The sequence below is a fragment of the Montipora capricornis genome, chromosome 4, assembly GCF_036669925.1.
Source record: "Montipora capricornis isolate CH-2021 chromosome 4, ASM3666992v2, whole genome shotgun sequence".
NCBI classification, from domain to species: domain Eukaryota; kingdom Metazoa; phylum Cnidaria; class Anthozoa; order Scleractinia; family Acroporidae; genus Montipora; species Montipora capricornis.
Window position 1 is genome coordinate 13,190,646 of NC_090886.1, and position 27,874 is coordinate 13,218,519.

A 27,874-nucleotide genomic window follows, 5' to 3' on the forward strand; every position below is an offset into this window, starting at 1 on the left:
TATGCTGTTTTTCAGTCAACAATTCCTCTTTTCACCTATTTCCTATTTTCTCTAAGCATTTCATTGCATCATCTCGCTTTCTCTTAGCAGAGTCAAGCAGCATTGTGGCTACATTAGTAACACTTTGTTGACAGCTGTTGCCAAAAACATGAGCTTGTTTGTAATGGTTACCACTCTAACAGCAGTCACAAAACGTATAAGGCTGAAAAATATTTCAATTTTTTTGGAATGAAATATTACTACAAAGACAAAGATACAACTGTCTTTAAAGAGATGGCATATTAATGAAACAACTATTGTTCGAAAACAAAGAGGATCGATGAAATTGGATTGAATTATTGCCTCCTTATATTAATTCCACATGGCAGCTGCGCAAGCATATAATTGGCCTCCCAGAAAACACTGACAAAGTCTGGGCACGAAATTCAGAAGGTTATCATTCACACAGGCTATAAATTCTCCGCATTTTTTGGCAGAAAGCTTTCTTTTTTTTGAAGAATTTACCAATTTTATCTCAAATATTTCAAAATGTTCCCCTGCACTAAGAAAGACCCTAAAAATAGGGAAAATAGGAATTTCTTGAAAAAATGGGAGAAAATAGGAAGCAGGCCAAAAAATAGGAAAAAATAGGAACTTGGCGCCTTGAGTTAAGTATTACAGCAATATTAAAAAACCAAAGACGGAAGTTTCTTGGCTAAACGGTATGTTGTTTAACTCTGAAAAAGATGAACGATTAAGGGTGCTTTCGATTGGGATATCCAGATTTAGATCTTAAAATCTGGATCTTCGGATTTCCAATCGAACACAAAATCTCAAAACGGATTTTGCTGCAGATTCTGCATGTCGGGTAAGGATTTCAATTACAAAATCCGTCGCGAAATCCGTCTTTGGGCTTTGTTTTCGACTGGAAATCCGAAGATCCGGATTTTAAGCTCTAAATCCGGATTTCCCAATCGAAAGCACCCTAACATTCTTTCCCGTAGTTCATTCAGTTGACACAAGGTGATCAAGTGCACCTTTAATGGTTGCCTAGCAAATGATCAAATTATTCGTTTTGGCAGAACATCATGACATAGAAGTCAGAGACTGCAGAATTTTTAGTGTTTATACTGTCGATTGTCATAAATCTTTCGATGAGAATTCGATTCAGAGTTATTTATAAAAACTGTTATTTTTTTTCTTCATCTGTCTTTTGGCTTTCCTTTTACTGTTAACTCCCGGCTTTTACAGTACTTTTTTACGGTTCGTAAAGTCACAAATATTTTTTGACCTGGCATGAAATTAGACTGAAAAGAAGAGGAATTATGTAGCGGAAACAACATCTTCAGTCCTTCCTTAGTGTGTGCTTAGTGCAACTGCAAGACATGCATGACATGCAGGAAAAGGTCCGTCAGAGAAATTTGCAGTTAGTTTTTTTGCAGACTATTTAAAGAAGAAGCGACTGAGTTTTTGTTATCTTTGAACTGAATTTATTACCAAAGCTTAAAAAACTAAAAGACTTCAAAGTGGGACAGGACATCACAAAATAATTAAACGTGTGAGCCAAAAGGTCTTTGCTGGCCCGACGGTCTGGGTGACCCCTCAAATGGTCTTAATGACACCGCACTTGAAAAAGTTAACTGGAACGCTGCAGTTCAGTTCAGTGCCTTCTGTTTGTGTGTAACACGTACCACAGGCAACCCAGTGTACGATCATGGAGCGTCTAGTTGTTATTTAATTCCAGTTGACCATAGAAATTCGAATTTTATTCCTGAACAAAAGAAGAACCGATGAAACCACTTTTTAAAGATACGCATCCATAAACACGCATCTGTAAAAATAACAAACGGTTTAGTGCCTGAGGAAAAAAAATTGTGGAGTAACTTCTTCCACTAAGTATGAAATATTACTGGTATTCTGTTTTGTCGTTGTCGTTCTCTTTCGCTCTCCTTTCGTTTCTGTTCCGGGTCATAGGTCCTCCAGGCATCCTGCACCCTTATCAGAGCTTCTAAAGATATGCCAAAAATTGCAGAGAAAAAAGCAGCTCTAAGCTAATTAAAAATATACACTCAGTTTTAAGTTTATATCCCTCCGATGCTTGATTTGTAGCCACTAGTGTGGACCACAGCTATCATGATATGTCAAACTGGATTGAAACCAGCGCAAAATGCAGAAACAAAACATTTTACAAAGCGTTTTCCAACTGAACACAAAAAGCGTTGACTGTGTAAGAACTATAGTTGACGTAGTATGGCCGTGAAGCCGCGTCGAGCCACAGAAAGCGCGCGAAAAATGAAGTCTCGTTTATGTTTGGGTGAGTCAACCAGGGTTGAGCCTGCAATCCAATCGAAAACCCATAGGTCAGCGGTCGACTTCAAAAACAAGAGCTGACCTCGGTAAGCTCTAAGCTTGAGCCCGCGATATAATCAAGTGATACTGGACAGTGGATACCTTGTTTCGACAGGTGTCAATTGAACAAAACATGGTTGTCGAATATCAAAGATGTATGCTGTAAACTAGCATGATACTGGTCACGTTGGCATACATGGATGGGTGGACGTACGTACGTACGTACGGACGTCATGGCTATAAAACCACAATTTCTCGTATCGATGGGTTATCATATTTTCTTAACTATGGTGCTCCGCACCGCGCGTGCGGAGCTCCGCTATGAAATTGCCAAAAAAACTGGCCGTAGATTTTTGCCAATTTTTCCACCACTCCATGGAGACACCAATGCAACGATGCCCACTCGATTTCCCGCCAAGAAAAAAATGCCCAAACACTCTCGTCCCCATAGGCATTGTTTTCGACTTCTCTGAGAAATTGCAAACAATGGTTATGCAAAAGTCTTGGGGGGGGAGGGGGGTAATAGAGGTGTATTATGGGATTGTGCAAGTAGTGAATCGATAGATTTCCCAAAATATCTTACCCATGGTGCTCCGCTGGTGCGCTTTTCTCGCGTCTGAGCTTCGCCATAATTAGTTTCAACCCAAAGAAACAAGGTTTCATGAAAATGGCTAATTCATCCTCGGACACCTGTTATATGGACTGGTTTTTTCCCGCTGTGTTTTCAGAATCAGATTCGCACTTAAGTTCAGTTGCTTTTGAACCACGGAAATAAAAGCATTTAATTTATTCACACAAATGCCACCTTTTTAACAAACTGACATGAAAAGCATAAATCATATTCGTAAAGGCAAAACAAACACAAATCTGCAAAAATACGAAAAAACCTTTGTGAATGCTGAAAATGTGGAACAGTCCGAAAAGCATAAGGGTTAAAACATAGGCTTCAGAAATAACGACAGAGCAGGTGTGGCACAAACTAGCATAGAAAGCTTTTAAAACAATATTGAGGGATGAATTAAATTTTTAAAGAGTTGATATTAGAGAACAGCTAGATAACAATAACAAAACGTGCTTAAACTCAAAACGTTTTGAGTTAACTTCAAAACATACAATGCTAGAAAGTGATCCAGGAAGAGGGAGATTGGTAATGGTCAAGATGTGACCATGGGCTGAAGAATTAATCACGAATAACCTGAAGATGTTGCACGGTTTCATTTTTCCCTGTGTTATATACAATTCAAGCAAATTAACATAAAACATGTCCTTATTTACTTAATAATACTCTCAAGAATATGATAGTCAAACCACCTCCTAACTAAGCACGCTCTTCTAGTTTTTTTCTGTCCATAATTGGGAACGCTGCCCCTTTTAAATATAATTTCAGCTTGTAAAAGCACCCCGAAGTTTATACTACATTGCAAGTACTTAAAACAGTAAAAATTGGTTTAGACACCGCGCAGGTGTCTTCTTAGTTTGTAAATTAAAATAAATAAAAGGATCGCTCATGTGTATTGATTCCTAAAATACGATGTTTCATGGCCATGACAAACTACACCCGAGAGGAAGAAAGCAAAACCATTGATTTGCCAGCATTGGTATGCTCGTCAGACATAGCTGAAGGCATACACGGCCCCCTCCTATTTTTTTCTATCTTGAACACTTTTCTATCCATTACTGCGTTCCTTGGAAATGCTTTAATATTAATCGCTCTTCACAGGGAATCTTCGCTTCACGCGCCGTCCAAGCTTTTGTTTCGTACCCTGGCGACAAGTGATCTGTTTGTTGGTATCACTTTGGAGCCTCTATTTGTTGTTTCTTGGATATTGATGATAACCGAATGTTGGAATATTTGTCGCTACATAATCGGTACTGGTTTTCTGATAGCATACATTCTGGGATGCGTGTCTTTGATGACAATATCTGCTATTAGCGTGGACAGACTTCTGGCACTTTTGCTGAGGCTAAAATACAGACAGGTTGTAACTCTGCAACGAACCTATGTAATGGTGATCTCAATTTGGTTGATGGGAATCGGGGTCACAGCAATGTCGTTTTTGGATTACTTACTAACGACATGGATCGGATACATCGGGATTCTGCTTGGTCTACTCACATCTGGTTTCTGCTATGCATGGATTTTTGTAACTCTGCGAAGTAACCAGAGATGTGTGCGACCATTTCATGCTCACCAAAGCCAACAGAGTGAGAGGGCGTCACTGAACGTTGCCCGATACAGAAAGACGGTGTATAGTGCACTGTGGGTGCAGGCAACTTTGGTAATTTGTTATCTTCCACATATCATAACAGGGGCTATCGTGACTCATGGACAACTAAATCCATCTGTTTACCTCGCTTGGAATTCGGCGGGGACTTTAGTGTTCTTGAATTCCACGTTAAATCCGATTCTTTATTGCTGGAAGATCAGGGAAGTGAAACAAGAAGTTAAAGATATATTAAGGCAAAGTTACCGCCTATTCCAATGCTTTTCCCAACTCAGGGCATGACATCTCATGCATCACTTACGTATTTTAAAATAAGCTTATATGCCTAGCTGCCTCGCATATTTTGTAAAACTAGCTGAAATCAAAGTGCCACTGTCGTTACTCGTGGATATGAAAGTTACCGCGATTGTTTAAAATTGGCAGGCTGAAGTTTTCTTAATGCATTAGCATTGATAGTTGGATAATTGTGTAACAGCACGGTGGGCTCTCATATGCAACTAGATACCCAAAATAATGCATGTATGTGAGGTAATCCCCTTTGCTGGAATTCAACCCTGTGAAATAAGTGTATCATTTCTCCAATAGGCATAAGATAAATCTTTAACACATCCTCTATAAAGAGCTGTACCATGTGTTCAAAGTTCGTTGCACAGATGACAGGGTAATTTTGAATAAGGTCTGATTTTTGTTGCCAGGTCATATTGTTAATGTCATCAGGTTTAGCAAGTAGAGCAGATCCATGCAGTAATATTGATACTTTTTGTGCCAGTTATACATTCCTCCAACAAACCTTGTGAATATTTATCACTATATTTGATATTGTTACACTTAAAAACAGATGATCTGAACCATACCTGATCACAGGAAGTGCATATATATTCAGGGCCATGTGTTATCGTATCACGAAAAAGACTGAATCACTTTTGACATGATTGTCTAATAGAGTCTTGACCTTGACAAATTTCAGTTTGGTTTAGCTTTGAGCTCTGCACAGCTTTCCTTTAATGGTTTTATGCTTTTCTGTTTAGGTCTCTGATATGTTCTGGATTGCTTTTCTTTTCCTATTCCCTTGCTGCTTCAATATTTTCAGATCTGTTTTGGCGTTTTGTATTGTTTTTCTTTTCCCTGAACTCTTTAAGTGATTTTCAGTGTGTCTTCTGCTTGATAGATTCTCTCATATAAGCTCTTTTTTGCCACTGCTTTGTAGAAATTATTACTGACACTCACATCATTTTTGGCCATCGTTAATTAATCGATTATTACCAGGCTCTGAATAATTGTTGACATTGGTAACACCGCTGATTTCATAATCTGATATACTGTCATTATAATACTGAAGTGCTGAAACATAGTGTCTTCCATCTAGATGTCCAATGTTCACAGTAGTTCCCTGTTGTCTGTTTATAGGACTCAGTCTGATAACAGTTACTGGTGCCCACCCCTCAATGGATTCATTTATACGTATAGTAACATTTAATACATTGCAAACTGCTTGCACAATAAGTGCATCACACCATGTATGTTGCTGTGACAACAAACGCACAATTGCTCGGTAACGGGTCCAATAAATTTTTGACGGTTGTTTCTGATGGATTCATCTCCAGCAGCATGCACATTCATGTGATAGGAAAGATCATTGTATAACTGGTGAGCAACAGAAGAAAAGAAGCATGAACTATCTGAGGTACATTCTAGTGCCTTCAATCCTTTTTGAGCTAATCGAGCCTGCAACAGTGCTTTAGAAGGATTACTCAGTATTGTATGTGCTGTATGTGTACTCGTTCCATAAGCAACAGGGCCTAGGTTCGATTCAACGTCTCCTGATGTCAATAGCTTTTCTCTTGATAGACAATAATTCTCATTTTGTTGGTTCAATTTTGTCGAATGCGTAGTAGCAGATTGATCTTGAATGCACAATAGAACTGACAAGTCTTTTTTGTGTTCAGCAGTCCTGCGGGTAATAAGATAACGAGATGCTTCCTTGAAGCACACTGGGTTGCCTGCGGTACGTGTTACAGAAAATCAGAAGGCACTGAATTGTGTGGTATTGAAATACAGCATTCCAGTCTCTGAAGAATAACAAATAAAAGAGAAGCGAGAAACTTTGGCTGCTGGGCTGACATGTTGATAATTTTCAAGTTCCCTCACAACTTCTTTTCACCACAAGTGTGCCCTCTGAGCATCTGACAGCTTTGTAATACTAAAGTTCACTGAAGTTTACCCCTGTTCAGCGGGGTTAGTGTCAGGATGGGAGACCAAAACAATAAACCCCTCATAAAACAGAAGCATCTGACCGAAAATACTATTAACGCTAACAAATGCGAACTCAGCAAGGTACAGATTTTGTTAGCTTGCTTTATGCAAAGCAAATATTGATGCAAAAGCAAATAACTATTGATACACAGTTTTTAGAAAGAGCAGAAGGAAGTTTCCGGGACGGTCGATCGAGAATAAAATATTTACGACATGAAAGCAACATTAATTTTGAACCGTGAATATAGAATATAAAAAGTTACGATCAGCGACAAACATTTTGGGAGATTTTTGCTACGTTCAAATAAATCGCAAGTTTCTTTTTCTGCAAGTGTTATAAAGTTTGACAATGAAATGAGCGAAGTCAAAAAAAAGATCACAATCGCCCAACTCTTGTTTATGCAAAGTCAAAATTTACTCTGCAAGACGCGTTCGACGTTATTTATCACCATGTAATTTCATCATTTTGAAAATGGCAGCTACTTTATTATTCATCTGCGTCACAATTTTTCACTGATTTTGGGGCTCATTTTGTTGAAACTCAAGCACGCTTCCAACAGGCCTGTGAACCCTTCCTGCTTACAGAGCAATACCAAAAAACTTCTTCCATTTAAGCTCGGAAATTCAATACACAACATGATATTATAATTCACAAAGGCAGAAAATACCACAGAATCCTTTTCCAGCGAAAAATTTATTGAAACAAACAACATCTTTGCTCTTAGAGGCGAAAACCTCTTCCTATTTCATTGCGTGCGTGAAGGCAAGAAACTCAATCGTGTCAAATTACCATGTACTTCAGGTAAATACAGCTCACTTTGATTTCGGCTCGACGGGCGATAGATTGTTGTCGAAGTCCATTACTCGTCGCTTTTAAGATTCCACCGCCTGTATATCCAATTGACTTGCCATTATTGAGCTTCATAAGGGTATATTTTGTTCAAAGATCCTCTAAAACGCCATTCCAGTTACATGACTTTCGACGCCATTTCCGGTTAAGTTAATCGTTCTACTGTGTCCACCAGAGAAATCTACGCATTTCCCACTACCCTCTCGATCCTAAGAAAATACGCGCAGAAGGCTCTATGCACAAAGCCACCACTTAGCAGGGGAGTGACAGGCAAGACTTTTACCGACACGGAAAAAAATTAACAAGAGGCTACAAGTAGCCTATACTCGGGCCTGCAAAAGTACAGTGGTGTATCGTTAATTTAGCACTAAAGAAAAGAAAAGAGAGAAGTCTGTCCTTCTTACATCGGCCTTACATTGCGATTCTCATGATGTTCGACTGTGTATGTAGTGAATACCCGGACCCAGATTATCTTCATTACAGGTGGTGACAATGACCACTGGACACGAGGTAAAATTTGAGAAAAGCACATTGTTTTTTACTGATCGATGGTTATTCTTGCTCAGTGTTTGAGAAAGGAAACGCTAATTGAACGGTTTAAGATGAAACGAAATGACTCATCGAAACATCTTTTGCAGAAAAAAATAAAAGATAAACGAAGGTGAGATGTATAAACATCTTTCAAAGATGACCAAACTTTCGTGCATTGATGCACGTAAAAAACACTTTGTCACGTGCGCGACACGTGAAGATGTGCACTATATCTCAACTCTTGAAAATACTTTCAGAAGTACACAAGTCCCTTGAGGATGGCCATGCCAAATGAATCCATAGCACGAGAATCAAGTATTTAAAATATACCATTTGTTGTAATTTAAATACTCACAGTAGCATGCACCCAATTGTCAAAATAAATATGTTACTTGCCAGCTGGGAGGCACGTATAGAGAAAAACTGTGGCCGAGGCATTGAAGTTGCTGCTCGAGGCCGCAGGTTTTTCAAGACCGATATCACATTTTTTTGCTATACGGACCGACCCTTTGCTGGTAAATAATTTTTTTTCTTCTCTCTCTCTCCCATCCTCTCTTAAAATCACTTGTTTTAATTGTTGACTCGCACCGCGCTTGATAGCGAATGCAGCATTAAAGCGACTTACAAACTCAAATTTTTTATTTGAATTCTATTTCCAAACCTCTTGTCTAATGAAAAATAACCTCTGTACGTAAATGGAATGACAGTCGGTGTCAAAAAAATTGTTTCGTTTCCGGAATGGTAAGGGCAGGAGAAAAGATAGAATACTGTATTGTGGGTCATTTGGCCTGTCATTGTTATTTCGCTTCGTGTATTGAAACTCTCGAGAAATAAAGATAGAAATGTGAACGCAAACTCTCTGTATGTCACTGTTCCTTGGTATCAACATGCATAATTCGCTTTTAAACACATAACGCAAGGCGCAATGGAACTAGACAACAGACGTATTGGGGCTTTTTGAGGGAACACTGCCTTGCGGCTGGTTAGCCTATGCGACTTCCAGATTGCGTGACAAAGATCTCTCCAGCACTACGAGCGTAAACAGGAAGTGCTGGGTCGGACAAGAGTATTGGCTAGTAAGCAATGTACAAAGGCAACGAGCCAACAAGCTTGGGGGAAGTCGCTGCGCAGACTTAAACCACACCACGCAGGAGCGACCCAATTTTAATGACGGCTAAGCGATATATCCAACCCATCTCCACAGGGAGAGAGGGAGGGAGGGGGAGAACTTTGACAAATTGCAAACAGCTAGTTGATTTACTACAGAAGACTAACTGCCAAGTGAACCTTGGACGACTAACTGAGGCCTTTACAGCTAGACCCTGTCAATTAAAATAGCCAGTTGCACAGGTTCTACCATGTAGCAGGTAAGCATTACACCGTGCTCTTTAGCACTGATGAATGAGGCTTTAACAGATTTGGCCAATGCAGGTGTACGTTATAATCTGAGATCTAGGAAAAAAGTCTTCATTTCCTCGTTTTATTTACAAGAAACCCGTTGATTGTATGACCTTGAACGACCGACTACAAAGAACGCGAAGATAACTATCGCGACATGAATAGCCCTTTTAGTACGGTCACGTAACATTAACCGCATTTACTGATAGGGCTGTAAAATCTCATTTAAAGAGAAGAACAGATACTCGTTTATGTGCACAATACATCGAAGCATAAAGTCTACAAATACCTTCAAATAAGTTACTCCTGCATAACATTTCAAATTCCGTTTTCCGTGACTCTTCTCGTGATTACATGTGTTACATACGAACCATGGCAATTACTAGCTTTGCAATCACTGGTGCCTCGTTAATCCAATTTATTACTAAGACTTGTTTGCATTACTAATTAACACGAAAAGGGATAACTTGGGAATTTCTAACAATATATCCTTTAATCTAACCCAAAATCATTCAGATATCCAAAACGTCAACGTCCTATGCATGATCCATTTCCTTCGTTTTTGGGTTTGTCAGCATTATAATTTGCAATATTTCAGGTTTACGTGTTCACAAGTTTGTTTTTGTATCTCGAAGATGTTTAGATTTCCAATTACAAACTCTGTTTTGATTGGTCACCCTATCTCATTGTGTAAATAGTTCACCCTGAATTCAAAATAAATACGTTCCGTTTCTGAGTAACAAAACAACAACATACTTTTACAAATCGTACCGGGTATTCCTGATTTCTGTATTAAATTTAACTTTCATTTTCCAAATGGTCTGGATAGCACAAGTGTTGCTAATATTTTTAAAAATACAAACACACTTTTAAGTTTAAGGAACATGCTTGATGTTTCAAACATCATTTTGCATTTATACCTGTTCATCCACGCTTTTGGAAAAGTGTTACATACCACGTGCTTACATTTAAACGCACACCTGAGGTAGCTCCTATAGTTGTGTTTACGAGCAAGTGATCTCCTTGGCTAGTAATACGATGAAATGTGGATGACCTCGGTACATTGTTAACCAAATACGTTCCAGCAAGTTTCCTCTTTTTTCTACTGTTATAAAATAGACGTCTCAGCCTTTTCTCTGTAATTCTGCTCGGTTCTCGGGAACGTCTATGTCAATGCACACGCAACTGAATCACAACTAAAGTAAACACACTTGTGCTTATCGAGACCTGTATTTCTCCTTTCGAATCAAGTCTTTGTTACCATTGAGAATCAAATAACTGTACAGCCTTTCAAACCACATCACATTTATTTTCTAAAGAGCTGATCACAGTCTCCACTGATGACATCAAATCTTGTAAAACTAGAACAGAACTATATACACAAGATGGCAGTGAACACGATCGCTAAAATGGCTAGTTGAACAAAGGACAGAAGCTAGACCACTACAAGAAACAAACTGTTTAACGATAACAAACTAAAAAACGCAATAGACAAAAAACTTATCTCCGTAGTCAATGGTACACTGAGCGGGAGGCTGTTTGTTCGCGGTGAAAATGGTACAAGCGTGAGGTCATTTGTTCGCTGTGCAAATGTTTTTACTTTGTCTTCAAAAGATTCCAAAATGGCAGCCATTTGTTTGTGGAGTTATTGTGTTTGTCGCTGTCATCTTCAGAGTAGTTCTCAATAAGGTACCCGCTGCTCATTAAAGAATTTGTATTTTGACTTATATCACTTTCAATAGTTGCGTCCATTTCAGTTACATTCGAGTATATTTTTGTTTCATTCAGTTCGCGGAACGACTTGTTTCAAAGCTGACGCTTGACATCTTTTAGTGTGGGTCTACCGCGAAAAGCCTATGCCTTTCGTTGTATGTGTTTTGAACGCCCTATGAAGAAATCGATTAAGCCAAGGCAACGTCGATCTTCAGTAATCCGAAACAACGCATCACAGTGCTCTTCATGATCTTGGATTACGTGTTTGCTTTAAATAATCAATGTAAACAGCGCCACGTGGCTTCTATTGTGCATTACCCAATCAAAACACCGCTACGTGCTTTCTATTGTGCATTGCCCAATCAAACACCGCCACGTTATTCTATTGTGCATTTTGCTGCACAGGAAAAAAAACTGAAATCAAACGTCTTTCATAACTCGTGCCCCTACGGGCCCGAGTAAAAAACGACGAAATAAGCGCAGATTCCTACTGGGTTTGCCATACTGGCAACCCAGTAAAAATGACGATTAGAATCTCCTACTCTCGAAGATTGTTACGTCTGAGTTGCGGTCTAGGTATAGAGATATAATATTTTCCAAAAGCAAGAGATAAACACTTTCTCAACCCAGAAGAGCTCAGTACGTCCTTATTTAAATAATGCACCATACACTTTCTAGTTACCTTGTCTTTCTGAAACAAGCTCGACGTTTTCTTGAAAGGAATTAATCCTGGAAGCTTCTCTGTCCCGGGGAGCATGTACTGCCTCAGCCCTTGCTCTATCGCAGGAGATTGGTACGGATTTCTCATCAGTTTTCGTACGTTACATAATCAGTGACCGAGTCTTTCCACAGTTCTTCATTATGGTCCACCACACAAGTACTAGTGTCTGGAAGCATGGGTTGCTTGGTTGCCTCACTGTTTTTCATGTCACGGATGTTGTTCAAGTTGTATTCATGTGGCTTTGATGACTCGTAGCTTGCAAAACTTCGTGATAGCTTTGATAAACATTGGTATACTTTGATAGCTTCGATGTTACTCTCCAAATAGCAGTCACCTTCCAAATGGAATTTATTTATCCCCCGTGAGCTTAGAGGATGAACAGGGACTGTCTTCTCACCATGTGTCTGTCGATTCCATTTCTACATGTATTAAAGTCTTCGCGTTGGTCAGTGAAAGGCGGTGCACAATTAATTGCACCAATGTGTACTTGTTCAGAATATTTTGCTTCACCTTCGAAGAAAGCCATTTCTTTAATTGTTCCGTTTCTTGCTTCTAAATGCAGCGGAAGGTGCTCAAACACTTAAGTATAAAAGCGACATGCAACAATGGCGGCGCACAACCTCGCAAACAGGAAGTCACAGCTTTCTAAGCTGTGTTGTGATTATCCATCCTGATTGGCTTATTAGATCGAACTTCCGGTTACGCAGGAGTGATACATTTGCATAAAGAACCCCACCAAAACTCGTGGATATATCCACGAGTAAAAAGGAAGAAGGCCTGAAAAGGTTTGCAATTCCGTGTTGAGATTCTGACGTATTTCAACAATCACATTCAGTAAGGCTTATTCAGTGAAAATGGTTGTCCAGTTGTGAGCTGCTTTGTTTGGCTGTGAAATTGCCGTCGACTAAGCGAATTTACTACGCTTGAGCTTGACGTTTTAATTAGTAAGAATTTTGCTGTTGTTCTAAACTGAAGAGGGAGCGTGTAAAGATTATCGCTAAAACGGAAAATGTTGAGAAAGAGATAACTGTCTATGTAATTTCAGTTTTAGTTGTTGATTAAAACTGTTATAGTTATTGTTTGCAAGGCTTGTTTCTTTAATGCTGTCAGTTCAGAGGTGTTTGATTTGTTTGATCACTGTAAACTGTGCTCACTAATGACGATTAATTTTGTACTTCATACGGAAGCATAATTGTTTCCATAAACACTATATTGCTTTAATTCTGGGATCAGAAACGGGACCTCCACTTTTAGGCTTGGCTAAATCTTTATGTGAAAATTAAACGAGACTTACCTGTAAGTTGAAGTTTGATTAGGATTCTATCCTGTCATCAGTCTGGAACGAAGGAGTCACATGAGATGCGCATGCGCAGAGCCAGTCAGTATTCAACGAGAGTGTCACAGGAAGACAATAAAAAGAACGAAGGAACAGGTTGGGTTAGATACGGGCATGTGACTCCTTCGTTCCAGACTGATGACAGGATAGAATCTTAATCAAACTTCAACTTACAGGTAAGTTTCGTTTCATTTTATAATTCTATCCTGTCAATCAGCCAATACCACTATGGAGTCACATGAGATTTCAAAGTCCTGTGCCACGAATCCAAAATTGGAGAAATAAAGAGACAAATTGTAAAGAAATCTCCTTAACCTTATTGAAAAGTCAAACAAAACAAACTGCAAATGCAATGAGCTGCATTTGCAACCGTCGATTCAAAATCATTTGTTTCAGACTACTGCTCTAAAACCACGGTCCCGAAATTAACCACATGGTCAACAGGTACCAGAGTTGGACCATCCTGCAGCTTTCATAATTTCTGTAACACTGAAACCCTTCGCTTCACCTGAAGAAGTAGATGCAGATCAGGTGCTATGGCTAGTGTACATAGTGACATCGATACCTGCAGATTTCATGACTTGTTTGGTCCACCTAGAAATCGTACTCCTTGATACGGCTTTGTGAGGCTTTATGTAACTAATCAACAGTTGTGATTGGCCATTTCGTAGATCCCTACTTCTACTAAGATACTCTGTAAGGTGTTCAAACACACGGGCAAAGTTTTTTGTCCTCCTTAAAAGAGTGCAGTACGATTGGTTCCAAATGCGCTCCAGGTTTAGATGATTTTAGCCTCTGCATGACAGTTATTCTGTACTTGTCGCCAAATTCTTGAATGTAGTTCACATCCAAAGAATATATGGTTTGCCCACGCTGAGCTTAGTCAAACATAATAACATTGTGAGCTTTAATGAAAGGTCCTTAAGTGACAGCTCGCAAGCAAAATCAAAGGTCTTAAGAAAATGGAGTACAATATTAACATCCCAAATCTGTGTGTACTTAGAGAGGCTGGCCTCAATTCATAAATCTCTTTATTAAGCAGCGACAAGTTAACGGGTGTTTCCCAAATTTGCTGCCATCATTCAGGGTGACACTACAGCCTAAACCGGAACGAAACAGTGTCTCCAAAAACTCAACACCCCGGTTTATACCAGGCCGAAAAACGTTAACAGCATTCTCATTACAGTAGCTTAGTCATTTTGTTAGATATGTTTGGTATTGCTTTGTAGTTCCAGTTCTCCATGAAGCCATTAGAACTTCCTTAGCAATTAGTGATACACCATAGTTATCTAAGCTGTCCCTGTTAAGGGGCAAACCACAAGATTGAGCTTGTGCCACAGAGGGTGAATCTCTTCGGGATTGCTTGCAATCCTAAGGAGATCCTTTCTGGCTTTCAAGATTACCCTCTCCTTCATTAACATTTGTGTTGCTTTGGGATACCACCCTCGCGTAGGCCAGTCTGGGAGGATGCAAGCACCTATGGCTTTCTCTGCTACTATTTTGCTGAGGACAGCTAGGATGACACTAAAGGGCGGGAAAGCATAGATCATTAGCCTAGACCAATCCAATGTAAACTCATCTGTGGCAAAGGCGGATGGATCGCGGGTTTGAAGGAAACTGGGTATTGATATGTGACGCAGCAGGTCAATTTCTTGGTTAAAGTCTAACTCGTTTTGTGCATCTTGTAGAGAGGATGTCTGTAACATCCATTCTGCTTTCTTTTGCGGCGAGATTCAAAGTCGCTTTCAAGGTACCATTCCCAAATTTCCTTTGCCATACAATTGCATGAATGAGAATGGCTGGTTCCCATATGGTTGATTGCACTAACAGCTGTTGAGTTGACAGTCATAATTCTGAAGTGAGCATTAGATTTGTCATTAACAAGGGTTTTTAAATCCATGAGACTGGCATACATTTCAAGATATTTCAGTTTATGTGATGTAAAGACTCATCATACGTCCAATTTTTCCCCGGTGAAGATGTCATCCAGTACGGCACCCCAGCCGAGAAGAGAAGCATTGGTAGTTATTGTATTCTGGGGCTTGTCATGTGATACCACACACATTAAATGTATTTTCTACATTAGCTATCCACCATTTCAATTTCTTTGATGCCTCCTTTGATAAGGACATGTATCCCTCAAAATTTCCTTTGCTGGTTTAAAGGGCCCGGGATTTGTCACCCTCCAAATTCCTACAGTATAAAGCCCATGCATAATCAGTATTTGACCAATCACTCGTGCTACTTGTCGAATGGGTGCACAAGACTGTTTTTTTCTTTGTGAACATTACAGTCATAGTCAACGAGTTTAGTACGGAACCAAGAACAACTATTCTCTGAGTAGGTACCAAGACTGATTTTACTGGATGTACTATAAATCCCAATGTTTTAAGTAGTAAAGTAGTTTCTGAAACATTGGATTCCTGATGCAATCTTCACAAGTGCAGCCTTGCCGCCGGAGATAAAGATCATCCAAATGTGCAACAGATATTTGGCCCTTGGTATGCAAGTGTGCAAGGACTGCGTGGCTTCAATAACTTTGTAAATTTCCTGGGGGCACAAGATAAGCCATTTGTTAAACAAGTAAATTGAAAAACCTGTCTTTTCCATTTGAAAGATACCAGCTTACGATCTGATGCTGTGATAGGGACTGAATAATATGCGTCCTTAAGGTCGATACTACTCAATAAATAATTGGAAGCTAACAACTTGGTGATAGTATGCAAAGAATCCATTTTGAAATGGTGGTTTTCAATCAAGGAGTTGAATTTCTTAAGGTTTAATATCAGCCTGTATGATCCATCCTCTTTTAGGTGTGAGAAATATGCTAAAGAGTATATGTTGAGGGGTATATTTAACCCTTTCTTTTACTTTTTTAAAACAACTTTACAGACCTCTTCATCCATTCTATTTGACTCATGGTCGTTAAATTTGTGGGAGGCAGCCATTGTTGAATAGGTCCTTCAAGACAATCGATGCGTTCTCCTGAGACATCAGACAAACCTCCACAAAATTGGTAGCCATGCGGCCAGCCGCCCTAAAATTGGGACAGGGGTCCTGTAAATGGGACAACAAATAAGGCAAGAACTGTTCAAATTAAAGACACTTACTGAGTTTCGTATCTCTTTTAACCGCTCAATTATTTGATGCCTGTCCTTTGGTTCTGTGTTTTCTGTTGCCTGAATGGTTTGGACTGGCTTTTCCAAGATTTCGTTCCTGTTCCAAGATTTGTTAAGGTAGTCAATGAACCCACCACGGTCCTGGCCACTGAGGCGGTAGTTCCCACTGGGAGGTTTTTTTGTTGGGTGGGTTAGACACTGAGCGATTAATCTTACTAGCTTCTTTAACATCTTTCAGCTGTTTTGCTATATCATCACCAAATAGATATTGGCTCTATGCAGGCACACTTCAATGGCACAAATGAAATTGTAATCGGGCCTGAGGGTTGCCTGTATCTGATCCCATCTCAACTGGGCTAATTGTGAATTAAAATGCCCCAACATTGCCAAACCATCGACAGTCGTTGTAATCAAATCAGTATTATTTGCCAACCAATCTGTGATTCGCAACTTACTGTTACCGTTACTGTTACTGCTCCCTTAACGCCGCACGGCGCTGTTGGGGCCCAGCAACTTTACTGTGGTTATTTTCCGTACAAGCTGCTGAAAGTTGGCCAATTTCAGGTTTGCTTTCCTCTGCTTGGGATGCAGTTGTCCCCATACTTCAGGGTTCACCCGTGTGGGCTTCAGCTCAGGACAATTTGCGGTTCGCTTATGTTTTTCCACAATTTCTTTGATTTCAGGGTTACGTTTCTTTCCCCAACGTTTCTTAAGTAGTTCAGCTACACCTGGGTCGATATCATCGCCGGTGGCGTCTTCTTCCTCTTTGGAATCACCGAGGCTCTTGAGCAGTTTGGCGGGCTGTTTACCGCTATTTTTGTATCGAGGAATCACAATCCAAATCATCATCGGCATAAAGACTTACATCATCATCTGAATTATAGCCCTCAAACCTTTTGCGAGGCGAAGAATAATCGTCGTCAGAGCGCGACAGTTCATCGAAGGAATCCACCGATTTTCGCTTTGCCGGTGGCGACAGTTGCAAAATCCGCAGTACTTTGCTGTCTAGAACTGCACATGATTTCCAAAAGGCTAGACATTTTGGCCATATTATTGTTAATGTTTCCAAAGGTTGCCTCTATGATCTAAGTCACTGGTCTCGGTCCTCAAACCGACTCCAAGGCAAGAATTCTTCTTTGGTTGTTCAATTCCCTTTATGATCGGGCTGGTGAAATGGGAATCGCGCTCTCCGCCATTCTAGGCAAAAGCCAAAGATTTTGACAAAAGAAAGAAACGAAAATATTGAATATACCTCGTAGCAAAATGCTTGGATGTCGGAAACAGCATAACACTGGTAAGATTTCCTTCTCCAAAAAATGTAACGGGGATAACTGACCAGCAAAGCAAAGCACTGACCGGCTCTGTGCATGCTCATGTCATTTGACTTCGTACTGACATTGACTGAGTGACAAGATAAAATCTAGATCAAATACGAGAAGCCATTCAAATGCAATATTGAGAGAGGCGGCTAAACTGTCAAACATGATCGCTCGACACGATTTTGGATGAAAATGTTTCAACCATATTCGGGGGTGGAAGCTGAATAATGAATAATGAATAACGAGTATAAATAAAAAATGAATAATGAATAATTGGGTCTGAAAACGCCGGAATAATGAATAACGCAGTTAATGTACCAGTGGAATAATGAAAAACAACAATGAATAATGAATAACCTACAAAAATTTAAAAAGAATAATGAATAATTCGAAGTAAACACACAAAGAATAATGAATAATCGAGGTCCAATTATTCAGCTTCCACCCCCGAAACTATATGTACTCTGTTTGGGATAAATTGGTCTGAAAGAGGGAGAGGACCGGGATTTTGGAAGTTCAATAACACACTGTTAGAGAGAAAGGAATATGTTAATAAAATTCGGGAGTTACACCCACAGCTTCGGGACAAATATAACGTGACAAAAAGCTATTTTGGGAACTGTTAAAGTGGAGATTAGATCGGTCATAATTTCGTTTACCAAAGGAAAGCGTTAGATAATAAACAACAGTGAATCTAAAGTTAAGAAATAACCATGAGATAATTTTTGGAAGTGACGACTTCAAAAATATTGATTTCGTACTAAAACAATATGAGGAATTAAAGAAGGAGCTCCAATATTTCAGTCCAAATGTAGATGGAGACAAATGGGAGAGCGGCTTACCTCCTATTTCTTTAATCTGGAGAGAGCTAACTCTTGGCCATTTCGGAATTGCGTATGGAACTGGAGCGAGTTCCAAATTTGAAACAATCGATAAATTGATACCATCACATAAAAGATGACATTGAGATTGGCAATCTGTCTAAGTTTTATGCTTTTAGGTCAAACAGAGACCAAGTTACGGACTTTAGTTAATTAAAACAGTTAAAAATCCATACAAACGTCTCTAATTTTGAAGCTGTGTCCCCCAAAACCATTTAAACTCTTAAATAATTTTATCAGATTTGAGGCAACTGGAAAATCGTGTCATGGACCTACTATTTGGAAATAGGTGACGTGAAAATCACTTTGTTTGCCTATTTTTTAGAAATGTGTGAAACCAATTTACTGCTTCAATCCCTTCAATCCAACAAATACGATCTTTGATCTCGGTGGTGCGGAATCTCCCACAAAGCTATTCATTGTTGTTCATTCGCATAGCTATAAGTCTACCTCATCATACAGTAGCTGACATTCAAAAAAAATAACGCCGTGATTACAGTCCAAACATTTTCACTTTTCTTGATAACTACTCTAAAACCTGAAAATGATTTCATTAAACTGCCCTTTTGTAACTGCATCGACATTTTCAGGAAAGTAACTCGGCCTCCAAAAATGAAACTTAACACCTGAACAAATTATTGTGTTCTGACCATTCATACCGTACCAGGATTGAGGGCCATGGATTGTTGATGATAAATCGTAGCAGTAACCTTTTCTTAAGGAAACCGGCTTGTCAAACAGGGCATCAAAACCATAATATTCACCTGACTCATTTAGTACCGATGAAAATGATCCCGCGGCGCTGTTGACCCTGATACCATGTTCCCGAACAATGTAATCACTGCCTTGGAATATATCGAGCTCAACTGAATACACTGCGTCCTTGCAGCCAAAAAGGTTTACCCCAAGCAGTTCAATGTCGCGGTCGACAGAAAATCTCACCAGGTTTTCGTACCCTGAATTCTGCCAGCCAAATTTCACTGAATTAAACCTACTAAACCGCATCAACATAACCTGGGGTCCGGATCGTTTTGAAATTGGAAATTCCACTGGGGACCTTTCACCTGAATTGAAATGTTTGATCAAATTGGATACTTCATCGTGAGACAGAATTCTGCTGCCCATAACAACAGAGGAAAATTCATCCTGCTTCATAATGGGAAAGCGAATTGCTTTTATGATCCGTTCTCCGATTATGCTTCTTTTCTCTCGTCCATCTGCGACTATGCCTCGCCTTGCCACTGTCTTGTTTGCCCACTGAACTACACCTTTAAACAATTCCACTTCCGGGATGTTAAGGGTATCCCTTTCAACGAGTTCTTCAAGTAAAGGTCTGTCAATTATCGCAAATCCTTCCGATTTCACTGCACTTTCAGTTTGTTTGTCGATCATGTCCCAGCATCGATCCATTAGCTTCTTCTCGTCATATTTCCGTGCAGATAGTAAGATGGTGAAAACATTGGATGGATCCGAGTTATCCAGCAAATATTCCGTGCATTTAACGGCGAGAGAAGGCACTATGTACTTCTTCGCCAAGTACAACACCCCCATCACATTACTTCCGCTTAAGTTTACTTCATCGCTGTACAAGTAACGAAACAACTCCAACAAACTCTCGTATTCACAGTCAGGCAGTTCAATAGAATCACTAGTCTCCGCTAGCTCACCGTAAAACATGGCTTCAAACACAGGACTGCCAATCGACAGCATAAACTTGTGAGCTGGAATCGCTTGTTTGCTTTCACTTTCGCTATCGCTTTTACGAACAACAAACTTCACGTCGCTGAAGAGGTCGTTGTTGAACATAAACTTGGTTCTTTCTCCGATGGTAGGTTTCTTTGTTTGCCAGTTTCCGTCAAGAGACGCCATGTTATCTGGAACAGTAACCAACCACTTTTTTAAATGATTCAGTTGCTACAGTAGGCCTTTACTGAGCAAAATTTGTAGTAGAAATGAGACCCTTTCTATTTCATGCAAGGCTAAACTCACGAAATTGCTGACAAACTAGAAATAAACATTGAGAAGCAACCAAGCAAAAAGAGGAAACCAGGTTTTTTGTTTTTTTGGTTTTGTAGACGTGAAACCAAAATTAAAGTGACACTGTCATGAGCTGCGCATGCTCGAGTTTGTGTGATCTCGCTCTCGCAGAAAATTCTTGCCGCCATGATAGCTTCATGCGTGAGTCACGCGTGTATATTCGCAGTTAATGAATTCTATATCAAACACAGCGTTCAGAATTTTATATTTACCTGTCAGAAAGAACTTTCCGGATTTCTAAACTCTTATAAATGCGAAAGTACTTGCAGTACAAAATGATTTATACCTTGTAATGGATGTACAATTGATGAAGCGGAAATTCGAGTCAGCAATATCGTGCAAAAGCCTCTTGTGCAAGCAATGAATCACATCACAAGTAATTATGAATCACGACTGACAGTTGGGAAGAATAATCACGTTATGACACAATCCAGCTCCATCAACATTGTTTCCTGAAATGTCACGGTAAAGTACACAAGCTTACAAATATATTTTTTTGTGTTGTGTTTCCATATTTTCCCCTGCGTTATATTTTTACAGAAAATGTCTTGTTTTCTCATTGATAACACCTTGTGTTTTTGTACTAAAAAATGATAACCGATAACGCCAAATTGCTTTGTATTGTTTCTTGGTAGGCATTTTGTGGTAACCTCCGCGAAGCTATGGTCAGGAAATCGGCAATTCGAAACATTGGCAAATGGAAATGAAGTATGGATCACATCCATTCTCTCCTGATAATGAAGGATGATCTGGATGAGGAGGGCAGAGACATAGCTGTCGATGACACAGAAACAACACCTGTAGGAGGCACCACAGCAACGGCAGTGTTACAACACCCACCTGATCACAAAGAAATAACCATTAATTGTAGAGGTGTTCATCATTCATGTTGATATGCTCAAACTAATAATGTTTTCTAATTTTCTTCTTGGGTGCTTTCCATTTGAAATGGGAAACAAGACAACAACAAGTCCAAGGAACAAATAACTTTTTTATCCTTTGCATACTTCTCAGACCAATACTTGTATTGGTCCACACCTTTACTAAGGTGAGGGCCATATTCAGGGCCATCAACCAGAGTAGAGTTTCTATTGAAGATTCCTTAGAAGCTGGCTCAACTTTGTCTTATTCCCCAAGCTATTCTTTTCCTTGAATAATATATTATTTACTCTTCAGCAAACACTTAAACTGTAAAACAAAAAAAAGTCCTTCTCAACAACAAGTGAATAGTATTATTAAAATAATATTTTACTATAAGCACCAGGACCAATGATGATAGTTACTGTTGTTGACCCAAATAAGGAGTGAGAAAAATTATGATACATACTGGCTTTCAAACAGGACATTTTTTAAAGTACAAAACAACAGTACTGAAATGACAAAACCTGCTCGACAGAACATCATGCCGTATTATTATAAATTTAAAATAAAAAACAAAATAACTAGAGGTAATGTAGCTGCGATTCACAGTAAATAATATTGCCCTTCCTTTTTTTGTTAGGCCTTAAACCTCAGTTGCTATGAATTATTTTGCCACTACAGTATTATTTTTGAGGTTGATTATGTTCATGTAGTCAAGAAAATTATACTGGATTTAGAAGTTACTGTAATACTCCGTAGTACTCCCCACTTTCGTTATCATTAATGCATTTGCCCTTATTGAGGGGCTGTATCGCTGAGTTGTGGAGTTCTTCAAATTAGGCTTCGTTTTCCACGTTCAGTTACAAATCACCGTTGAGGCTGTAAAGCGCATGCGTAAAATCTAACAGCCTGCGTTACCCTTGTCCAGCGGAATGTACTCCCTTGCTGACCAAAGGAATTACAGCTAGGGGGAACGAAATTGATGGCTTGCACAAAGGCGGTGTCGTTGTCAAAAGTTAGAGCGCCATGCTATGATTCCAAATACGCTCATACCACATACAAACGCACACACCGTTCGCGGTAGATCCACACTAAAAGACGTTGAGCGTTTTCGAACTGCGTCGCTCCACGAACTTTACGAGAGATCAATTTACGAGCGAATGTTTATGAGTGAACCTATCAAGAATCATGTATCAAATGAGCTATCTGATGTTAATCGAAAGGAGCATCCACGTAAACATCGTTGTGCATTTAGACGTGATCGTGAACCCAGCAGAATACCAGTACGAACTCTGCAACGTCTAAGGAACAAGAGGAGAGAAGTTACAGAATTTGTTTACAAATGCATTCGTTCGAGTACTGACACAAGTCTTAAAAATGCATTGTTTCATCAAGGCTGGAAAGCATCAGAATAAAATGAATTTATCGTTTAAATGTTCTGGGACACTTCGTCAAGGGATAAAAAAGTAAAACATCGAGCTAAGCGATATGTATATGCCGTTGCTTAAGTTCCCAATTCCTGTCTCTCCCCTCCCCCATCTGATAGGTTAATTTGACAAATGCAATGGTCAGGTCACAAATTGTGCAAAAACAAAGCAAAAGTAAAATTTTTAAGGAAACAATTTACCATGCGTTTTTCCAAAAGTATAATTACCGCACTTTAATTAAGGCCTGGCCTGTGTGCTCATTCCAGACAGAGTTTGGCTCGAATTTCCAAAGTCTTTTTCGGACAAATCTTGCGACAGTCCGCCAAATGTTGCTTTTGGAAGTTTGACACAACGTTCCTAAAAAGGAAGTTTACAATCACAGTGGCTCCGAGCAAAGAAAGAAATTATTTTAATCAGAGATTTAATTGCAATTGATTTTAAGTTGTTGGAACAAAACAATATAGCAGAGTTCTAATTCAACTGTTCCAATGTGGCTGCCAGTCCGTCGTCAAGGCAATTTGACAATGGTTATTGGCCTGACTGTGATCACTATTTAGTTGCCAAACGACAACTCCGAAAGAAACAGGAACCGAATACCGCTGAAAATGAATGCGCGTTCTTCCAGGATGTCGATTACTCCAACCCCTTGCACTCGTGAAATGAAAACTAGTTTTTGCCAAAGCTAGCCGGGCCATTCGAGTTCCTCTCGAGGATGGTGGATTACCTCATGTGATGCTGACAAATTGTCTTTGTTAATACGAGAAATGGTCCGTTTTTTAGCAGAGAAAGCCGGGATACATTTTGAAACGTGGGTTCTGTGGCACTTACACTTAAAAAAGATATCTATTAGAGAGTAATTTAATTTTAACTGCTGTCTTTATTCTCGTTTGGTCAATCTGAGCATAAGCCCGTGTAACGGAAATGGATCCACCCTAGTCAGAGTTTTTCTTTGTCCACAGTTGTGTGGGCCAATTTCCATCACTACGGATAACGCTCACGTGGATTACACAGGAATAAAGATAGTTCTTAAAATGCGAAATAATAGATACCTCGTTTTGGGAGAAGTCACCAAAGAAATGAAGCACAACCGGTTTAATGCCCTCATACACCTTATTCCCAAATGGCCACCATTTTAGTAATCTTTTGTTCGCATGCAAATTAGCCCTTGTTGCCTCGTTCAAGGTGAAATATTGTTTTGAAATTTCAGCTTAAGAACGAGGCAACAAGGGCTAATTTGCAAGCAAAGAAAAGAATACTAAACTGACGGCCATTTTGGAATAAGGTGCGTAGAACATGCAAAGCTGTTGCTGGTTGTCATTACCCTAAGGGCTTAACCCAGTCCCATTTTGACTCAAACAAAAAGAGTGAGTTGCGGAATCAAGGCATGATACAATATGTTCTTTGGTTTTGTTTTTTTTTTGTTTTGATTTTTTTAGTGAGATGCAGATGAGATGGAAGGTGGTTTTCTACAATCGGAATCCCACACCTTAGTGAACCAACCGAGGGAGAGAAGAGCTCTGGGGAACCCTGAAACAAAGTGTCTTCTCATTGGTTTTCGTGAAGAACAATCAAAAACGTCTCTAATTGGTGCATTCATGTTAGCACGAGGAGTGAGCAGGCGCCGAAAGGTTCAAATTGCCAATGAATTTTTTGGCTATAAGAACCCTACGGCGCATGCTCTCCTACGTAGAACGAAAACGATCCGAATAATCACGCATACGTTATGAGGCATGTGATTCTTTGCGTTTGCTTCTATAGCTTTCGAGCTGTCTAATAAAAGTGTTATTATTAAACTCAATCGCCATATTAACCCGTTGAAGCCAGCGCTTTTTTCGAAAAGTCATCGCAACATCCATGCTCTCCTTAGCAGCCTCGCGCAAGTCGTGTCCAGTGACTCTATTAAACATGCGCATGAACTGCAGGCTCAGTTCTTCGTTAGACGAAGCCCTGCGGCGCCCAGTTAAATTAGAGCTCGGACGGTGCCTCGTTGAGGACAAAGAACGACTTCTTCGGTGTTTAATTAGTTCTCCATCGCTTTTTGAACTTTTGGCGGATTTTAACTTAAAGTGAGGGTCATCGGATCTCGAATAATTCGAACTTGCATTGACTGGATTTATCAGTGGTATTTTTTCTAATTCCTTGTTGGTATCAAATTCTTTGGTATCACTTATTTCGGTCTTGTTGCGTCGACTTTCTAAGTTGACCGCAGCCTTTTGTGTGACAAAAAAGTCACGCTTCCTTTCTTCAGGAGTTCTGGTTTCACCGCAATCATCGCGAATTTGAATATTTGGCATCTTGTCGCTTTTGTTTGCACCAACCAAACTGGTGTTTGTCTTGATCAATGGCAGGTCGTTAATCTTTTCGATAGGCTGCGGACGTTTTTCATTGTTCTCTTTGTGTTCTTGACAAAAACAAGCCACTTCGCTTTGAACTTCCTTGTTCGAAACATCCGCCTCTTTCCACCTGTACGCCTTGTAGTGATTCTTCGACAAGGCTGTGGGTTTCGTTTGACTTTCTTTCTTAATTTGCAATTTTTCGTTTACGGAGGTTTCTGGGTCCGAAGTTTCTCCATGGTGATGTGCAATTTTGTGAACAATGGGAAGCGAGCAGTTCGCGCTGATGAGTCTTTTTTTAGTGATATTAGCAATTTCCGCAGCGGATTCGTTCGAAATAGCACTATTCACCGCAATGGCAGCGACATCTTCGTTCGCAGTATAGGTCAAAGACTGGAAAACATCGTTTTCTGTAAAATTCTCCGCATCGCGTATTGATTTCATTCTCGCATTCGCTTCCACACCTGTGAAAGCCTTGTTTTTATTGCTTTTTAGCGCCATAGAAAGCTGTAACTTAGAGGCACCAGTTTGCATATTTTCTCCAAACCCATCAACTTGAACTTTTTGCCCAACCACCGCATTTCGGGAATTTCTGTGCTCCATTTCGAGCAACAGAGGATTTGGTGAGTGCTTATGGAACACAATTGCTCTGTCTCTTGCACGTTCGCACCATTTCCGTACGCGCCAATAAATCCCAAGCGACAACCCGGACGTGCTTCGAGAGCGAAACTGTTCGGCTATTAAGAGCTTAAAACATTCCGTTTGGTTGTACCGCCGTGCGATGTTACACGGAGTCAGGCCATTAATATCCTTGACAAGGATGCACGCGTAGTTGTGGTGGACAAATTTTTGTAAACAGTTCAAGCTTCCCTGCTGCGCCGCTTCGTGAACGGGAGTTTTCAAGTGATCCGGGTGAACATCTTTGTTGCACCACTCTCTGACAGGATGTTGCCCAACCGGCTCGTCACATCGGGCACCGCTTTTGATGAGCTGGGCTGCGAGTTGAGAGTAGTTAAAATGTGCTGCGATGAATAACGCGACTCGAAGCTGGTACTTGCAGACTAACGGGTCGTCGTTAATACTAACCATGTGTTTCAAAGTTGGCGTAAGCTGACCCAAAGTCGCCGCCCGAAGGAACTTGCCCCAGCCATTCCAAGTCTCTAACAGAATGGTATCTCCATAATCAACGAAGTACTTTTTCAGTGGATGACAATCGTACATCTCTTTCCCTTCCGGGGAAACGAGTCGAAATACACTAACATGTAAACCTGTTTTCTCAGTAATCATCGTTTTAAGATCGCCAACTTTCGTGTCCCAGACATCAAACCATTCGCTGAATTGGAGCGTTTCGTTGGAATACGAACAGCTCACATTTAAATACGTCTTGATGTTTTCCACAAGCTCGCATCGAAGAGTAGCTCCTGGTGGAATACTTATGTCTGTAAACACCCAGTCATCCTCCAAGTTCGATCCAGCATAGTTAAGTGTCAATAACATATCATTCTCTCCATCTTCATTCTGTACTGTATCCAGATCAAATTTCTTTCGGAGTATACCTTTGATATCGCTCACTGTTTGACCAACTGCGACATCTACCAAATGTCTGCTGCCTTTATAAAGCACGAAAACTCTCATGTTTTAAATTTTACGACCTTCGCCAGATCGGTTTGTCAACAATGAATATGTTTACAATTTTCGATTACCTGCATCGAGTTCCACAGAAACTGCCTGATTGCATCGCTAGGCAGCAACGAATCGAAGCTCTCGCAACATTGTCAATATTTTACAAGGTTTTATCGAAGCGTGCCTTTTGTGAAGCCAAGGTCTTCTTAAGCTGAAAAACCGCCAATTAACAGCTTAAATAATTAACACATTCAGCCAACCAATCAGTGGGACATTTGAACAAGTTTCAGTTTCTTTGTTTTCAAAGCCCAAAATGCAAATTTACCTTAAGTTAAAACCGACCGCAAGAATGTAACCCGTCTCGGTGTTGTCTGAAGCAATCAACCGGTTTGACTATAAAATTAATATGGTAGCGTATGTGAAAGGAAACGATAACGTAATAATCTATCAGGGAACCATGTCAGAGTTCTTTCGTGGTTGTTCTGTGATATATTTTTCTCAGTTCACTCGCGATTACGTTTGTTGTCTCTTGAAAACTGGAATGCGTGAAAAGTTACTGAGAAAAAACGACCTCGTTGCAATTCATTTCGTTTTCAATATCTACTGTATGCAACACAATTAATTTGTTTACAGAAATTAATTTCTGTGTCATCGAGATAGTTCTGGGATAAGACTACGAATGATTGTGTAAACAGCGTGGACGAAGTTTGTTCAGTGTCGCAACCTGAGTTCGTTATTATATTGCTTCCCCAGGCTGCAAGGAAAATAATATCTCTCTCTCTCTCTCTCTCTCTCTCTCTCTCTCTCTCTCTCTCTCTCTCTCTCTCTCTCTCTCTGGATGAAACCGTTCAGCTAGCGACGCGCAATACAAAATTTTAAAACAGCCTTGCGGAAAACTTTGTGTTATTTTTCCATTGCC

The 27,874-nt window shown here is 39.9% G+C and overlaps 3 protein-coding genes and 1 long non-coding RNA gene across 4 annotated transcripts; 1 reads left to right on the forward strand and 3 right to left on the reverse strand.

The window, feature by feature from the left end:
* The first annotated feature begins 3,872 nt into the window (after nucleotides 1-3,872).
* On the forward strand, nucleotides 3,873-6,741 carry LOC138046126 (adrenocorticotropic hormone receptor-like). The gene has a single exon (XM_068892806.1). It carries the CDS (start codon nucleotides 3,873-3,875, stop codon nucleotides 4,833-4,835), a length of 963 nt encoding a protein of 320 aa, XP_068748907.1. The 3' UTR covers nucleotides 4,836-6,741.
* An 8,354-nt stretch (nucleotides 6,742-15,095) lies between these two features.
* Nucleotides 15,096-16,704, reverse strand: LOC138045568 (uncharacterized). The gene is made up of 3 exons (XR_011131613.1): nucleotides 16,466-16,704; nucleotides 16,250-16,392; nucleotides 15,096-15,905 (listed from the first exon to the last, which is right to left on the reverse strand). It is a non-coding gene; the product is annotated as an uncharacterized lncRNA (long non-coding RNA).
* A 1,768-nt stretch (nucleotides 16,705-18,472) lies between these two features.
* On the reverse strand, nucleotides 18,473-20,827 carry LOC138045571 (BTB/POZ domain-containing protein 6-like). Its single transcript, XM_068892119.1, has one exon. It carries the CDS (start codon nucleotides 20,541-20,543, stop codon nucleotides 19,206-19,208), a length of 1,338 nt encoding a protein of 445 aa, XP_068748220.1. The 5' UTR covers nucleotides 20,544-20,827; the 3' UTR covers nucleotides 18,473-19,205.
* A 1,111-nt stretch (nucleotides 20,828-21,938) lies between these two features.
* Nucleotides 21,939-27,707, reverse strand: LOC138045569 (uncharacterized). Its single transcript, XM_068892114.1, has one exon. It carries the CDS (start codon nucleotides 26,965-26,967, stop codon nucleotides 24,721-24,723), a length of 2,247 nt encoding a protein of 748 aa, XP_068748215.1. The 5' UTR covers nucleotides 26,968-27,707; the 3' UTR covers nucleotides 21,939-24,720.
* Nucleotides 27,708-27,874: the final 167 nt, after the last annotated feature.

Coding starts and splice junctions, on each gene's coding strand:
- LOC138046126 (XM_068892806.1), top strand. CDS start 3,873: ATGACAAACTACACCCGAGAGGAAGAAAGCAAAACCATTGATTTGCCA.
- LOC138045571 (XM_068892119.1), bottom strand. CDS start 20,543: ATGGCGTCTCTTGACGGAAACTGGCAAACAAAGAAACCTACCATCGGA.
- LOC138045569 (XM_068892114.1), bottom strand. CDS start 26,967: ATGAGAGTTTTCGTGCTTTATAAAGGCAGCAGACATTTGGTAGATGTC.